The sequence below is a fragment of the Micropterus salmoides genome, unplaced genomic scaffold (assembly GCF_014851395.1).
Source record: "Micropterus salmoides isolate LMB-PRFRI ecotype aquatic unplaced genomic scaffold, ASM1485139v1 Ms_hic_scaffold_3025, whole genome shotgun sequence".
In the NCBI taxonomy this organism is placed as follows: Eukaryota; Metazoa; Chordata; class Actinopteri; order Centrarchiformes; family Centrarchidae; genus Micropterus; species Micropterus salmoides.
Genome location: NW_024042291.1, coordinates 1 through 14,273, shown reverse-complemented (window position 1 = coordinate 14,273; position 14,273 = coordinate 1). Strand labels below are relative to the sequence as shown.

The 14,273-nt window shown below is 39.0% G+C and overlaps 1 protein-coding gene across 1 annotated transcript; it reads left to right on the top strand.

The window, feature by feature from the left end:
• The first annotated feature begins 6,873 nt into the window (after positions 1-6,873).
• Positions 6,874-12,782, top strand: LOC119883773 (DNA repair protein SWI5 homolog). Its single transcript, XM_038694401.1, has 5 exons — positions 6,874-7,081; positions 7,991-8,039; positions 8,218-8,321; positions 8,577-8,671; positions 12,093-12,782. The coding sequence occupies exons 1-5, from the start codon at positions 6,984-6,986 to the stop codon at positions 12,155-12,157; spliced, it is 411 nt and encodes a 136-aa protein (XP_038550329.1). The 5' UTR covers positions 6,874-6,983; the 3' UTR covers positions 12,158-12,782.
• Positions 12,783-14,273: the final 1,491 nt, after the last annotated feature.

Here is a 14,273-nt window from a genome sequence, read left to right as displayed (position 1 = left end):
AAACACATGCACGCACACATACACACAGTTCTCAATGCTATGCTTTCCTTACTTTTTAAAAAGAAACTATGTGACAGTTGCACAAGACATTTAGTGCCATAAAGAATTATAAGAGAAATGTATTATTATTATTATTACAAGTGTTTATTCAAATGCAGTGTTGCTTTTACCCTGAAGTATTTGAATTACTTTCTTTATTTTATGATCCATCTGGTTTTTCAGACTCAGTACAGTACAGCAGAAATGTTTCTGTCCTTGTTTCTAATGTATAACTAACACACACATTGTTGCTAATAAAATGGTGTGAAACTCCTTCTGATATGGTTTGCTGTTGCTGTTAATTTTACCAAAACCAAATGTGGAGTAAAATGTCCTTGTGATTCAAATTCATATTCAAATGTTTTTGAATGACAAGCCTGGGCAGTCATTCATTCAATTCAAGTAATTTACACGTTTTAAAAGATGTTTGCGTGGTGTATACTTTAATATGAAGTGAAGCCTCTTGATACAAAGGTTTATCCATAGACATTTACTGTAATGAGAATATGTATTCCCTGGGCAGGCAGGACTCCACAGGACCGTATTTCTGCTAGCTGCCAAATGTTGAACAGTGGATTCAACTAAAAGCATGGTGCATCATCCGGGATTATCTGATTTAGTCAATTGCTGTAGGCACGGTAAATATCAGCTAGATGAAACATATGCTTTGGTCGGAGCACCACACCACAAACAGCCGAGCCGTACAGAGAGCCCGGCAGGCAATCTTGTAGAAAATACAAATTTTATTTGATGTCTAGACTGCAGGATTTAGACCATTAGGTTTGCCGATTAAAGTAGATTTTTTTGGATATCTGAAGAAAAATGAATGTGTGCTATCCTAGATTGAAAACAGCAATCCAGTTCTGATTTGTTTGGTGTATATGTTGGCTATTTGTTGTTGATGCCACTAATAAGCCAACATCTGTTCATAATCTCAATTGACAGAGGAAAATGATTATTATGAAATGATTGTTATTGCATAGCGACAGTTGTATTCTCTAAAAGGTTACAGGTGTAAATGTGTCTGGAAACCAGTGAACCTACTAACATGTTTTTTTTTCTTTTATGTTCAAAGTCAAACATCTGACAAACTGCAACAGATCAAATTTTAACATGAGAAAATGGTGAAGCCTGCCAAACCTTTAACCGCAGTAACAGCGATAAGGCGTCTGTTTGCACACAGATCCCGTCAGCCCTGCGGCGACGAGGTGAGAGTCATGACAGAAAAAATGTATGAATTGAAAGGGAAAAGAAACAAGAATGGGATGCTTAAGTGCGACGATAAACCGACCTGACGGTTAGAGGCGAGGAGATGATAGTCACAGTGAAAACTCACCCGTGCAGAAAGGATAAGAAACGAAAATGGGAAGCTTTATTCTGGCAATAAACTGAGTGAGTCAGAGAGGGAAGAAGACTAATCACACAATAGAAACACAACTGAAAACTATTTCAGAGAGGAAATAGAAGTAGTTATTAGAAAGATCAGTCACAGCTAATGAATAAGAAATAGCACATAGCACAGAATACACAGACAGATGGAGGCGTAGAGGAGTTGATATCAAACCAAGGCCTCCCTGGCAGAGACATGAATAGACCTTTTGTGATGGCATTAATACAACAGCACTGCTTCAGACATGAAAAACCTTTCACATTATGATGGATTCCCTTGGACGTGGATACATTCAAACTCCCAATATAATTCTACATGAATTACTGTAACAGGGAATTGTCACACTTGCATTCCACCCACAAGGCAAATTGGCTGCAAATGTTTTTATTGATTCTCTTTACAGTAACCATAATTTACATGTACCAGGACCACATGTCTGATAATTCAGTTTTGCAGTGGAGAACACGTTTAGCACGCTGTAGCTTTGCTCAGAGACTAGAAGCATGGCAAGCAACTGCTAGCCTGTCAAACAAAAAGACATCTGTGAACATTGTTGAAAACACCTGATGCGTTGAATGAGGTCTGTCAATGCTATTTTAAATGACATGTTGTGAAAGTGAGGTTGGAGGTCTGTGATGGCATCCTTCCATCACGACTGACATTGTGCAGCTCAGCAAGAGTCTGCCTCATAACTAAAACCGCCAAACAATCTATTATCTAATCTATGCTTTTTATCTAAGAGTACTTCACTCTGGCTAATACAAGTCTTTCCTTCTGAGAGTTAACCAGCTCTCCACCAAGATCTCCAAAATGTGTGTATTTCAATAAAACCACTGATTTGTGCTGTTATGGATGTCTGAAGTATACATTTTCTGACTGCTTGCATGTGTGCACTACAGGAGTATATATGTGTTTGTATGTAGGTTTTACTGGTGAAGTTTGTGTTTGTGTATTTTGCGTGCATTCTGCATATTTTCAGTTTGTGTACGGTAGTACGGGAGTCCTCACTGGCCCTGAATTCAAACATTTTATTTCATGATAACAAGTTAATTCTATTCGTTTTCTCAAGATCACGAGAACTTTATTTACGTCATTATCTCAAAATAACAAATGTTGTTTTCCCAAGATGACGAGATATAGTTGGCTGGGTTTTATGATCTCCAGATTTCGAGAAAATTATTCCGTTAATTCAAGACACTGACATAAATAACTTTTGATCTCAAGAAAACAATAAAAATTAACTTGTTATCACGGGAAAATTGGAAATAAAATGTTTAAATCCATGGCCGTTTAGGGATCTTAAAAAGAAACCCTTGCGCATGCTATATGAATTATTTAGAAGCATAATTGCCACCAGTGTAAGCAAAGCTCATAGCACAGCCTTTAGCTGTCTATCGATGTTTTATGAAATGCTTTGATTCATCCCCTCTCTCACTCTGTCTGTCCACTGCATCTCTTATAATATCTCTTTCTCTTGTTCTTGATTCTCTGCTCTCTCCCCGTCTCCCTTAGCCTACTCTCTAGTACTACATGATGTGTGTGTGTGTGTGTGTGTGTGTGTGTGTGTGTGTGTGTGTGTGTGTGTGTGTGTGTGTGTGTGTGTGTGTGCGTGTGTGTGTGTGCCTATTTTATGGTCTCTGGCCATAATTCCCCAACAGTGGAATTTAGATGCAGTACAGAGGACGGCCGGGATTCCATGAATTATGAATGCGATAGATATGAGGCTTTCCAACTAACATCGCAAACCAAAGCTTCTTGCCCATTCTCCTCCGTTCCTTTTATTGTCCTGCTGCTTCACCCTCCTTCCTCTTCCCTCCTGTCATTCCCACTCCTTGTCCTTCCCTTGCTCGGATTTTCCTTACTTTTTTTCACCGCCTCCTGTTCCACCTCCTACCTCTTATGTTCTCTTTTCAAATCCAGCTTTTCTATATAACCCTGTTATGAAACTTTCTTTAGATTGTCAACAGTAAAAGACAAATAGATGGATTTCATATTTTAGATAGATTTCTGATGCTATTTTCTGTCTGTTTTGTTTGTGGTACGCAACGCCATTGAAAAATAACTTATCTTTCCACACTGGAAATGTGGTTGTTTACCTGCTTTGTTCATTTCTTAGTATATTTTGTGCAAAAAACACCACCGAATATCACTATAGAAAAGTAAATTGGCTTAGGTATGTCACAAGAAAATAAAAAAGTAAAAGTTCATTCTTTGTCTTAGAAACAGTAGTTTGACCAAAGAAAATCTTAATGCAAAGTCAACTTACTAGCATTTTCCAGAGATTCCAACTAAATCTCACAGCCTTCCTCATTGGTTGGAGTTTTCTCAGAAAAAGCTAGCTAGCTGGATCTGAAATTAAGGGAAAAAAAACAAAAATGCAAATGTGAGCTCAATGAAGACTTAATATAAACATTCACAAATAAACAGTTAATAGGTAACCAACATGTCCTCCTACCTAAATGACAAAAAAGGTTCATTTAGTGATGTGTTTGTTGCAAACGAGTCTGCATCTATGAGCCCACTCTATTAAGTGAATGATTGGAGCCAGCTTCCTTCAAAGAACAGTAATTCCCATCATTAGGTTGTTGTTGTTGTTGTCCCACAATGACATATGACCATTCCCCAAAACTGATATGTACGAGAATTGGCAAGTACCAGTCCAGTGACAGGCATACAGCCCTTTAAGTGCATTATGAAGGCACATGACCTAAGTCACATGACGTTTAACACATGATAAAAGTTGTAAAACGGCGTAGTTTGGTTAGGTGTAGGCAACAAAACTACTTGGTTAGGTTTAGGAAAAGATTAAAATAAGTACATTACGTAAGTAATGTGATGTTAGTAACCTATGAAATGTTAGTTAACTTTTAAATTTAACTTTGAATGTTCCAACTTTGAGTTTTTTCACATGTGACTCAAACCTATGTCTCCTGAGTGACAGTCCTTAGTTTACTTGACACATCCATCCAACCCACCACCCTCCTTACAAAGAGGGTTGGAGCCTAACTAAAAACGTAAATATGGGTCATAATAAGCTGCTGCACAATCGACCTACAGGACGTTTGTCTGTCAAGGACAGGCTGCACACAAAACACATTAGGTCTTTTTCACAAAGACATTTTTGACATGTCACAGTTGATCTATTCTCACCTGGTCATGAGCTGTGGAAGAAATGAGATCATGGAAACAAGTAGAAATCCGTAGGTTTGGTTTCCTCTGTAGGGTGGCAAATCTGAGCCTTAGAGATAGGCTGAGAAGTTTGGACATCTGGAGTGAGCTTGGTGTAAAGCCCCTGGTCCTTTGCATTGAAAGGAGACAGTTGATGTGGTTTGGGCATCTGATTAGGATGTCTCCTGGGCACCTTCCTTTGGAGGTTTTCCATGTACGTCCAACTGGGAGGAAAACTAGAACTCACTGGAGAGATTATATATCTCATCTTGGATGGACAGTAGGAAAAGTTAATGTAAAAATAATAAAATAAATGATTTAGTTTCAGGGTCCTGGTATTGTGCATGCTGGTGGCGCACTGTCACACTTTCATGACTGACTGGGACACTTGAATCGAACAGAGCCATTGATAATGTTCTTAGTAACACCTATGCTTTCCCTATGACAAGCACAAATGCCTGCTGTAAAAAAAAATATCTATAGAGTATAGCTATGAGCCTATAAGATTCAAATAATACACCCATCCACCTGCATACCTTGACTACTAATTAGTTTAATAAGCAGTGTTCTTGAGTAGGTATAAACTAAGACTCCTGCTAACTCCTGTAATGATACTGTGTATTACAGAACATGTACACAATATTCCATGCCAAAAGTTTAGTCTTTTATTTTGGCATTCCTGAGATTCCTCATCACCAGTATGGACATTACCCAGACTGCCACAAATAAACACAGGCACTCCAAGCTTTGAGAGGTTGGTCGCACATTAGGAAGGGGCTCTTTCATCAGAGTCCATGTCATTACTGCAGGAAGTTTTGTACATTCACACGAAAGGAACACACAACCTTGTGTCCTTTATTAACAAAACTGAATATGCGATAGAGTAACACACACAAGTGTTTATTGCTGGGTCAGAGATGTGCAGAAATTGCCATCCTCCACAAATCTCTCCTTCTCTGTCTTACACACACACACACACATGACTGCGTGTCGGAGCCATTACTGCTCAGTGTATGTAATCTTGCAATTTCTAAAAGGAGAAAAGGCCATGCATCCTGTCTGAATTTTTCATTCCCCCCCTCTCTGTCTCAGTATAACAACTGATAAATAATCAATGAATCCTGTGGACACAACACAGAATGGACTTGATTTTATGTCCTTTTATGTACCACCCCCCCAACACCAGCTACCCTAGAAAACACATCCCGTCTGCCTTTCTCTTTCTGTCTCACCCTCTTCTCTTTATAAACCCTGTCTCCCTTTCCAACACATGCTCCTTGCTCCTCTCTCTCTCTCAGTTAAATCTTTTGCTGTGTTCCTCTTCCTTTGGTCATTGGCCAGTGAACCGTACTGGAAAGGCTCTGGCTCCAGTATGTGGTGGAAAAGTATGTGTGTCAGTTTTTGAGGATTGAACATGACCTTTTGCTTTGTTAATCTACCACCGGTTTTAGAGCGCTGTTGTCTTTGAATCAGCCTGAGAGTCACCTTTGTTTGGTGAGTAGTGCAGAGTAGCCTCATTTTATCATTAGCACATGAATATGTGCCACACCATCTGATTATGCAATATTCTTCTCCGTTAACAAGTGTGTGGGTTGCTTCAGACAGACAGTCTGTATTTGAGTGTTGTGAGAGGTGAAGATGCGATGAACACAGAAAGAAAGAAGTCAACTTAAGTGGCACTTTGTCGCCATCTGGTGGTCCAATAAGGAAAGTGGCTTTGCTGACACATTCTAGTCGAACTCTGGTCAATTGCTTTGGCTCATTTCTTAAAACAAATCTCAAATCTCAAATCTCTATGAGCATTTGTCAAAACACCATAGCTCGCCTGCAAAAGGTCATAACTCATCCAAAACATTTAACTCATGCTTCAAGACAAAGACATAGTCTCATATAAAAAGGCAATGCCCTCAAAATTAAACATTCTTTGGCATTGTTTAAACAATGGTGGATGTTTTGTCAGTATGGCAGTGGACCCTGGAAATGTTCTTTATATCCACATTTCAGTCTTGTCCTACTTTTTTTCTTTCTCAAGTAGGCTGGTGTGTAAACAATTTAGAAAAACTGTAAAATGTAACCTAAGTGCTAAGCGTAATAATATATAACCAAAATACAAGTATAGGTTGGCATACTCTGAAAAAAAAGAACTTGAGTTGTTGTGAAACTAAAACATCTATCCCTTCAAAATGACAAGAATCCCAATCACCACTTTCGCACGGTTGTTACCAGGGTAGTAGTCCCCGCCTCTCGGTTTGAAGAACCAATCCGGTTTCAGTCTGCGTCAGTTTACCATCGGCCGCGAATTGCGAACTTCCTACTTCTCTAAAATACTGTACTTATTGCATTAAATGGCCCATTACACACACGTTTTCATAACACACAAGGCAGTATGAACACAGAGCAATCCGCTGAAACCCACTGTAGTGCAAATAACTGTCCAGTTTCGACTCCGGAAGGGAACGACTTGCAGAAAGGAGCTTTGAAAAGGTAACCGATAGGTTTAGCCCTTAAGCTAGCTAGCTAGCTGATACAGTTAACGTCTACTAAGTAGCGTTGCATCTGCTGTTTTGCAAAGCTTAGATAAATGTTTTTCAACCACTTTTTATTACACGGAATTGCTTTAAATAAAGACCGAAGTCTTTAGATAACCTCGGACATCATAACATATTGACAGGGTTTTTATGTGGGAAATTCCGATATGCCTTTTCCACTGGAAGTCAAAGTTTACCCACTTTCTTGTTGGCCACAGTAGCAAACGACTGTTATTTAAATCTAACCACATAATACGCCACTCAGTAACCACACATCTGTATGTTCCACTCATTCAGTTCAATTAAAAAAATAAAAAATTAGATAACGTTAATCCAAAAGCAAGAGAAATACACACAGTTGAAGAAGCTTCTTGGATGAGATGTGAAACGTCTTTATGTACCGTCAACCAAGTCCAGTTGGTTTAACCTTCTTTGCATGAATAAACGAGACATGACAAATCATGCAATAGACCGCATATTTCCTTGCGGCCATCATCTTAGTAGTCCTTGGTTCAATAATTATCATTATTTAGCCATAGCTAGAAAACAATGAAGAGTTAAAATCCCACATTTATGTTTACAGGGAATTGTATTTAATGAACTTAAAACATAAGTGATATGATTTGTTTGTTGCATGTGTTTGTGTGTAACAACAAACCTGTTTTTTAAATTTCTTTCTGCATACACACAGACCGTACAGATTTTATTGCTACTATTATTAGGAATTTCTGAGAGCAAATGAATACTGAGTGGAACATGTAAACAGCCACTTCAAAGACATTTTATTCATTATACATTTCATACATACATACATCATACATCATACATCAAGTGAAACATATCCTCTCATACCCTCTCTCCCTAGAACTCCATTCTCAAAGTTTAAGAGAGTACACACCAACTTCAAATCACCTGTAAGTAAACATCCTCTCTGTCTATTTGTAACACACATACATACTTACCCTCTGTAAATCGTCTTTGAGTATTTAGAAAAGCGCTATGTTAATCTAATTTATTATTATTATTATAAATCTTATATGTCATTCCACATGTGCATCCGAGTACCATGGTTGTCTGTTTTACACCTCACAGCTTCAAGTAACTGAGAGTGCTAAAGTTAGCCCCACAGAGGAGGTGGCAGAGCTACAGAGGAGAAGAGAGCAGCTGGACACAGAGATAGCACAGCTGGAGGCTGAGTGAGTACAGCTGTGTGTATTTGTCTTGTCCTGTATTTGACTTTGAGGTCCAACTTGAATAGTATGGGTTGAGGTTAAGCATGTAGTGTTGATGACTCAGTTTAGCCTTAGGGGATCATCAGTAGTGTTGATCCCCACAAATAATACCCTGTAATACCTTTAATGCATGTGTGCTCTGCTTGCCTGCACATAGTTTTGACTGTCATTTGCAAAGATCTGCTTTTGTATGAGACCAGTTTGTGTGTGTTTCTCCAGAGGATACAGAGTAGAGGAGCTGGAGCATCATATTGATATGCTGCATGAATACAATGACATAAAAGACATTGGACAGTCACTCCTGGGCCGTATTGGTAAGCGAAATGCTCATATAAACGTTTTAATTTGATACCTTTTAATAGTGAATATTGTGGGTCAGATACATTATATGTGAAGACAAAAGTATACATGTAAACGTCAAGGCTTCTCCTTTCAAGTATAATTAAATTTGAACTAAACTAACCAGCAGTGAAACAAGTCACAAGTTCAAGAATAGATTCTGAATAATATATCAGTGATAACAGATTTGTTTATGTTGTGTACTGTTGTACATGCCTTGAAAAAGCCACGCAATTACAACTAGACCTGCAACTATTAGTCGATTAATCGATTAGTCGTCACCTATTAAATTAATCACCAACTATTTTGATAACAGAGTCATTGTTTGAGTCTCCTTTTTTTTTTTTTTTTTTTAGAAAAGAATTCCAAATTCTCAGATTTTACCTTCTCAAATGTGAATATTTTCTTTTTTCTTTACTCCTCTATGACAGTAAACTGAATATCTATCTATATCTTTGGGTTGTGGAGAAAACAAAACATTTGAGGATGTCATCTTTGGCTTTGGGAAACACTGATGAACATTTTTCACAATTTTCTAACATTTTATGGACCAAACAACTCATCGATTAATTGTGAAAATTATCAACACATTAATGAAAATAATCGTTAGTTGCGGCCCTAATTACAACACTAATAACCACTAAAGGTTGTTCGCCAACTAGCACTAGACTGGATCCCAAATATGGCAGGTGTAAGGTGTTTTGTCATGCAAGGTTGCTGCAGGCACAGCAACAAATTAGCTTTAAATTAATTTACTGAAACGGACATAAAACAATGTCTTTTTCTGATGTGATTTGCACCAAAGAAAACAAACTGCACAGAGGTTAAAAACAACTTCAGTGACTGAGATGACTGTTAATACTCAAACAAAGACAACATCAGATTTACCACACGGTCATATAAAGTTGTTGTTGTTGTCACAATCTATACCAGGTATGTTGATCGGTATGCACCATTAAAATATTAGAGCTAAGAAAGCTGTCTGTGGAGAAAATGAGTGTGCTCATACAATCGATATGCAGTCATGCCATCTATCTATCATCGAAGGAAACATTTCAGTAAGCTCTCATCTGATTAGGTAATGCAACAATAGCTTGAAGGAAACTAAACATAATGGTATGATTACAGTTTATTGATCCATGCCCTGCGATGGATTGGCGACCTGTCCAGGGTGTACCCCGCCTTTCGCCCGATGTCAGTGGGATAGCATCCAGCCCCCCGCAACCCTGTACGCAGGATAAGTGGTTGACAAGGGATGGATGGAAGTTGCTCCACAGTACAGCCAGCCACCAGAGGGCAACAGAGCGGCGTCTCTGTTTCCCTCTGAAGGCTGAATCAAAAGCCAGGGCTAGCCTTTCAATTGACTTCAGACAGTATTTACACAACACTGATTATGTTAGATTAACACACACAGAAAAATGTCACTGGTTGAAGTGCTTCTGTTATTTGGACAATCTTGGTTATATTTAGGTTCCCACCTCATCCAGCTTAAATAAACCAGCCGTCCTTTGATTTTCTGTGTCCAGTCATATGTTGGCAAATATTGCTCAGCATTGTTGTCATACATCATGTGATGACAGAAATATTAATTTAGTTTAGTTGAAATTGCCATACCTATGCTATGTGCTATTACTGATAGCAGCTTATACAACGAGTGCAGGCTGTAGACCCGATCACTGTTCTTTCTCAGAGATTGGTGTTGGCACTGCATAGCACTGTCTAAAACCATCAAATACTGATGAATTTACTGTATGTCTGGGAGACACACCGGTATGAGGAAATAGGCTACAATGGGGTAAAGCGTGTGCCTGCGTCTTAAAAACATATTTCTGTGCATGTGCTGCAACTGCATGAGGTTCAGGAAGTGTGGAGAAGTTCAAGCATTTCACACTGTTAGGGAAGTTTTGGTGAATCACAGCCAAGTGACATTATGGTCTGTGTATGTATCATAACAAACATAACCTTTTACCTACGTTTACATGCACATTTATGTGTGTGTGGTGTTAAATAAAATCTGGACATCCCCTTTTAAATCTCCTGATCTTTGTGGAATATGAACACAGTAACAACATGGATAGTTATACATTACTCAGATGCTCTACTATCACTTATTTCCCACTTCTGCAGTTTGTAGGGGGAAAAAACGTGGCAATCTCTCCATATGGTTAGCTAAACGCTTGCTATCTCTTTAAATTCTCTCTCAGTACAGTGAAGAGTCAGGATGATAATGACCTCTTAGTGAATGGAGGTAGCGTTTCCCCTCTGACACAATGGGGGTCTTTCACATCACTTAGATACAAACACACACACACACTCATACAGTACAATCTCAGCAAACACGTGTAGACACATGCATACACTGACACAAACTGTCAAACAGAAACACACGCTGTTTACCCCTTCCTGCTGTCTCTCTCCCTTTCTCTCAAACACACACTTTCACAAAGAGCCTATACTTAAACACTGAGTTGCTGTTGTGTACTGTTATTCTGAGAGGGAGGAGGTAGTGGGCAGGCTGTAGAGTGAGAGAAGAGACGAGAGGAGATGGCCTACAGTACCCTCCTAAAGACAACTGTCCTTTTGTCTCTCACCATGTCCGTCTGTCTATCAGTCGAGTTTGAAGTCATTGTCACATCCTCCTCCTTAGAAATATAGATATATTTTTGCCTATATAGTCTAAAATCTTCACATTTCACCACTTAAAAGAGATTTAATTATTACCTAGGAGTTTAGCTATGAGAAAGTTGCCCTAAAACATAGTTTATCATTGTTTTATGTAACGATTATTCATTATTCATTGTTAATTGTTCCTGAAAGATTCTATTGTTTATAGTCAACAGTACTCAGGTATAGTACTTTCTTAACTGAAATGGCTGTGAAGGAAACCAGACAGGATAAGTGCAATTTTGAAAGGATACTTCAATTCAAAATTGTGTACTGTAACATAACATGTAATAATAATTGTGGAGTCTTGGGTGTTGCCCCCCCAGGCAAAGGTGATTGACAAAACCATGTCAAAACAATGATATATCTCAGCCTGGTTCAGCTCAGCATGGCTTGGTTCTGTGTGATGTAAGAGAGGCTAGATAGAGATCTATCGAGTAGGGCTTCGTAAAATATGTTACATGATCTACTGTAAGTTATGATTCAACAGGGTTAATATGAGGGGAAAAGGCTGATTATATATTTTAAGCTGCAATGAAATTGATACTGATGCTGCTAAAGCTACTGTATAACATCTTTTCACTCAAGCCTTGTGTTGAAAGTGATTAATTTGTTTGGTACTGTGATCTTGGCCTGTTCAGTGTTTTGAGGATTGTTTGAAAAGTAGACTAGAGTGAGTTCAGCCTGTAATCTGCTGAAGGGGCCTAACCCCCACTTTTCCATGTCTTACAGCTGCTCTGAGGGGGACCACCACACGAGATCTCTACAGCCACTTTGGTCTGGAACTTGATGACTGAAAGAAAAAAGACTGGGGAAAAAATGTATGAAAATACAGCGGTGAGAATGGTAACTTAGACCAAGGGGAGAGGGGCACAAAGGAAAAAAGGAAAGAACTTATTGATAGGAGGATGGGTTTAGACTAAAGATGTGACTGGAGGAACTATGTTGACCTCAACTGGCTCCTTCAGACAGAGGGGAGCACTTTTTTTTTTTTTATTCTGTTTTCACCTCTTTACACAGAGAGATTTAATTTACAGCAATGCGTATCATATGAGGAAAACAGTGTTAGTCCAGCAGGCAGGCCTGATATTTGAAACAGTAATATCTATACAAACTGTTAACCTAAGGCTGTGGCAGAAAACGTATGGTTAAAAATTGCTGCAAAAATATAAATGCTATTGAGACACTACCAACTTTGAAAGCACTTGCTTGTTTTTTACATTTGAGCTTATCTAAATTGAGAAAAGGTTATGCTTAATGGCTGCATATGTCAGTTATTACCCGACTTTTGTTTATGTACAGAAAAGAGGGAATGCAGGAGTGTCAACTTGAAGTGTAAAATAAAATACACCAGCTCTGAGTATAACATTTTGAATGCTGAAGATAACATGTAATAAATAAGGCACTCAGACCACCACAGACCGTATGTTCCCATTTGCATTGTGACTTCTGAACCCACTAGAAAGAATTACAGATACACCATAGTTGACAGCATTTATTTTGTGGAATGTAAACAATGTTAGAAGGTATCACAATACACAGTCAATTTCTGATATTCATTTCACACCCTCCAACCACTTGTAAGAGAAAGCGTAACTGTTAAAACCAGATGCATGTAGTTCATTTTGATAGACTCCGCTTTTATAACCTGGCCTGTTTGTTGAATTCAACCCCTCATAAGACAACTTAGTGTGATAACATCCCTCTTAGGGTCATATTAATATTACTATTAACATTTTGGTGAAAGGAAAAAGGATATTAGGCAACTGTCATACTCACTCACAGTTTCCTGTCTGTCTCCGCGGGACCAAAATTCAGACCAGTGGCATAATATACTGGGTGTGCCCATATCTGTCTGAGAACCACTGATAACGTGTCCCTAATGAATCTGTGTGTGTGTGTGTGTGTGTGTGTGTGTCTCAAAGCTCACTCTATTTTCATATCCTGATCTTTGCATCACTTATTCAGTCATCCAGTCACACATACTGGGGTCAGTGTGGTGTAAAACTGTCACCTTTGTCCGATATCTTTGGTATTGCTGCAGATGTGCATATTTGTTAAATTTGTGTCTCCATTAATTTGAGCTCTCGAGACCACGTGGGAAGCAACCTCTTTTAACCTACAGCAGTTTGTTAAATTAGATCTTTGTAATCTTCCCTGATTATGCAATGTTAATTACATGATACATTGATGTGATGAACTCTGTGTAAAGTGTGAGCCTCCTTGTGTAAAAGTAGGCCCATAAATTATTGTTAAAGTTGCAGTAATCAGTAATATAAAAAATGTAGGATTAGCACATTACTTGACATAAGTATAATCACCTTTCATGCTGTCTGGTTCTACAGTCCACATAGTGAGTATATGTAGCCACATCTACTGCATTTTCACATGTATTGCTTGTGAGTGCAAAGACGACTGCAGTTTTCCAACGATATGCTAGAGCTTTCATTTTAAGCAATCAGCTGATGTTGCGTGAAAACCTGCAGGCTAACTACTAACGGGTTTTAGTTTTCATTATGCATCTTGACACATGGTAGTAGAGTCCCGGGTATTGTTTTACACCCTGCCCTTCCTCACTGCTCCTCCTCGGGTCCCTTCAATTAACAGCTTATTTAAAGCTTGAGGCTGAGTAATGAATGGATGTGGTGAGGCGGACTCTACAGGCAGAGGCAGGCTCATTTTACGCCACACGGTTCAGCAGTTCAGCACCCGGGCCTTTTTGTCACTACGGGTGGAAACTGCTCTGCGTACTGGCCTCGCTGTCTACCGGCGAGAGCACCGCATTTCCTCTTCACCAGTGCCGCAAACCCCGCCCTGCCGGATGGGATGTGTAAAAAAGCCGCCATCCTCGATTGGCCGAGGCACCCGTCCGTCAGCGCTATTCCTGATACACTGATGGGACTCTGACGGCGG

Excerpts from the sequence above, each read along its gene's own strand:
- LOC119883773 (XM_038694401.1), top strand. The coding sequence starts at position 6,984 with ATGAACACAGAGCAATCCGCTGAAACCCACTGTAGTGCAAATAACTGT. Across the intron at positions 7,082-7,990 it reads CAGAAAGGAGCTTTGAAAAG|AACTCCATTCTCAAAGTTTA; the intron begins GTAACCGATAGG and ends CTCTCTCCCTAG. Across the intron at positions 8,040-8,217 it reads ACACCAACTTCAAATCACCT|CTTCAAGTAACTGAGAGTGC; the intron begins GTAAGTAAACAT and ends TACACCTCACAG.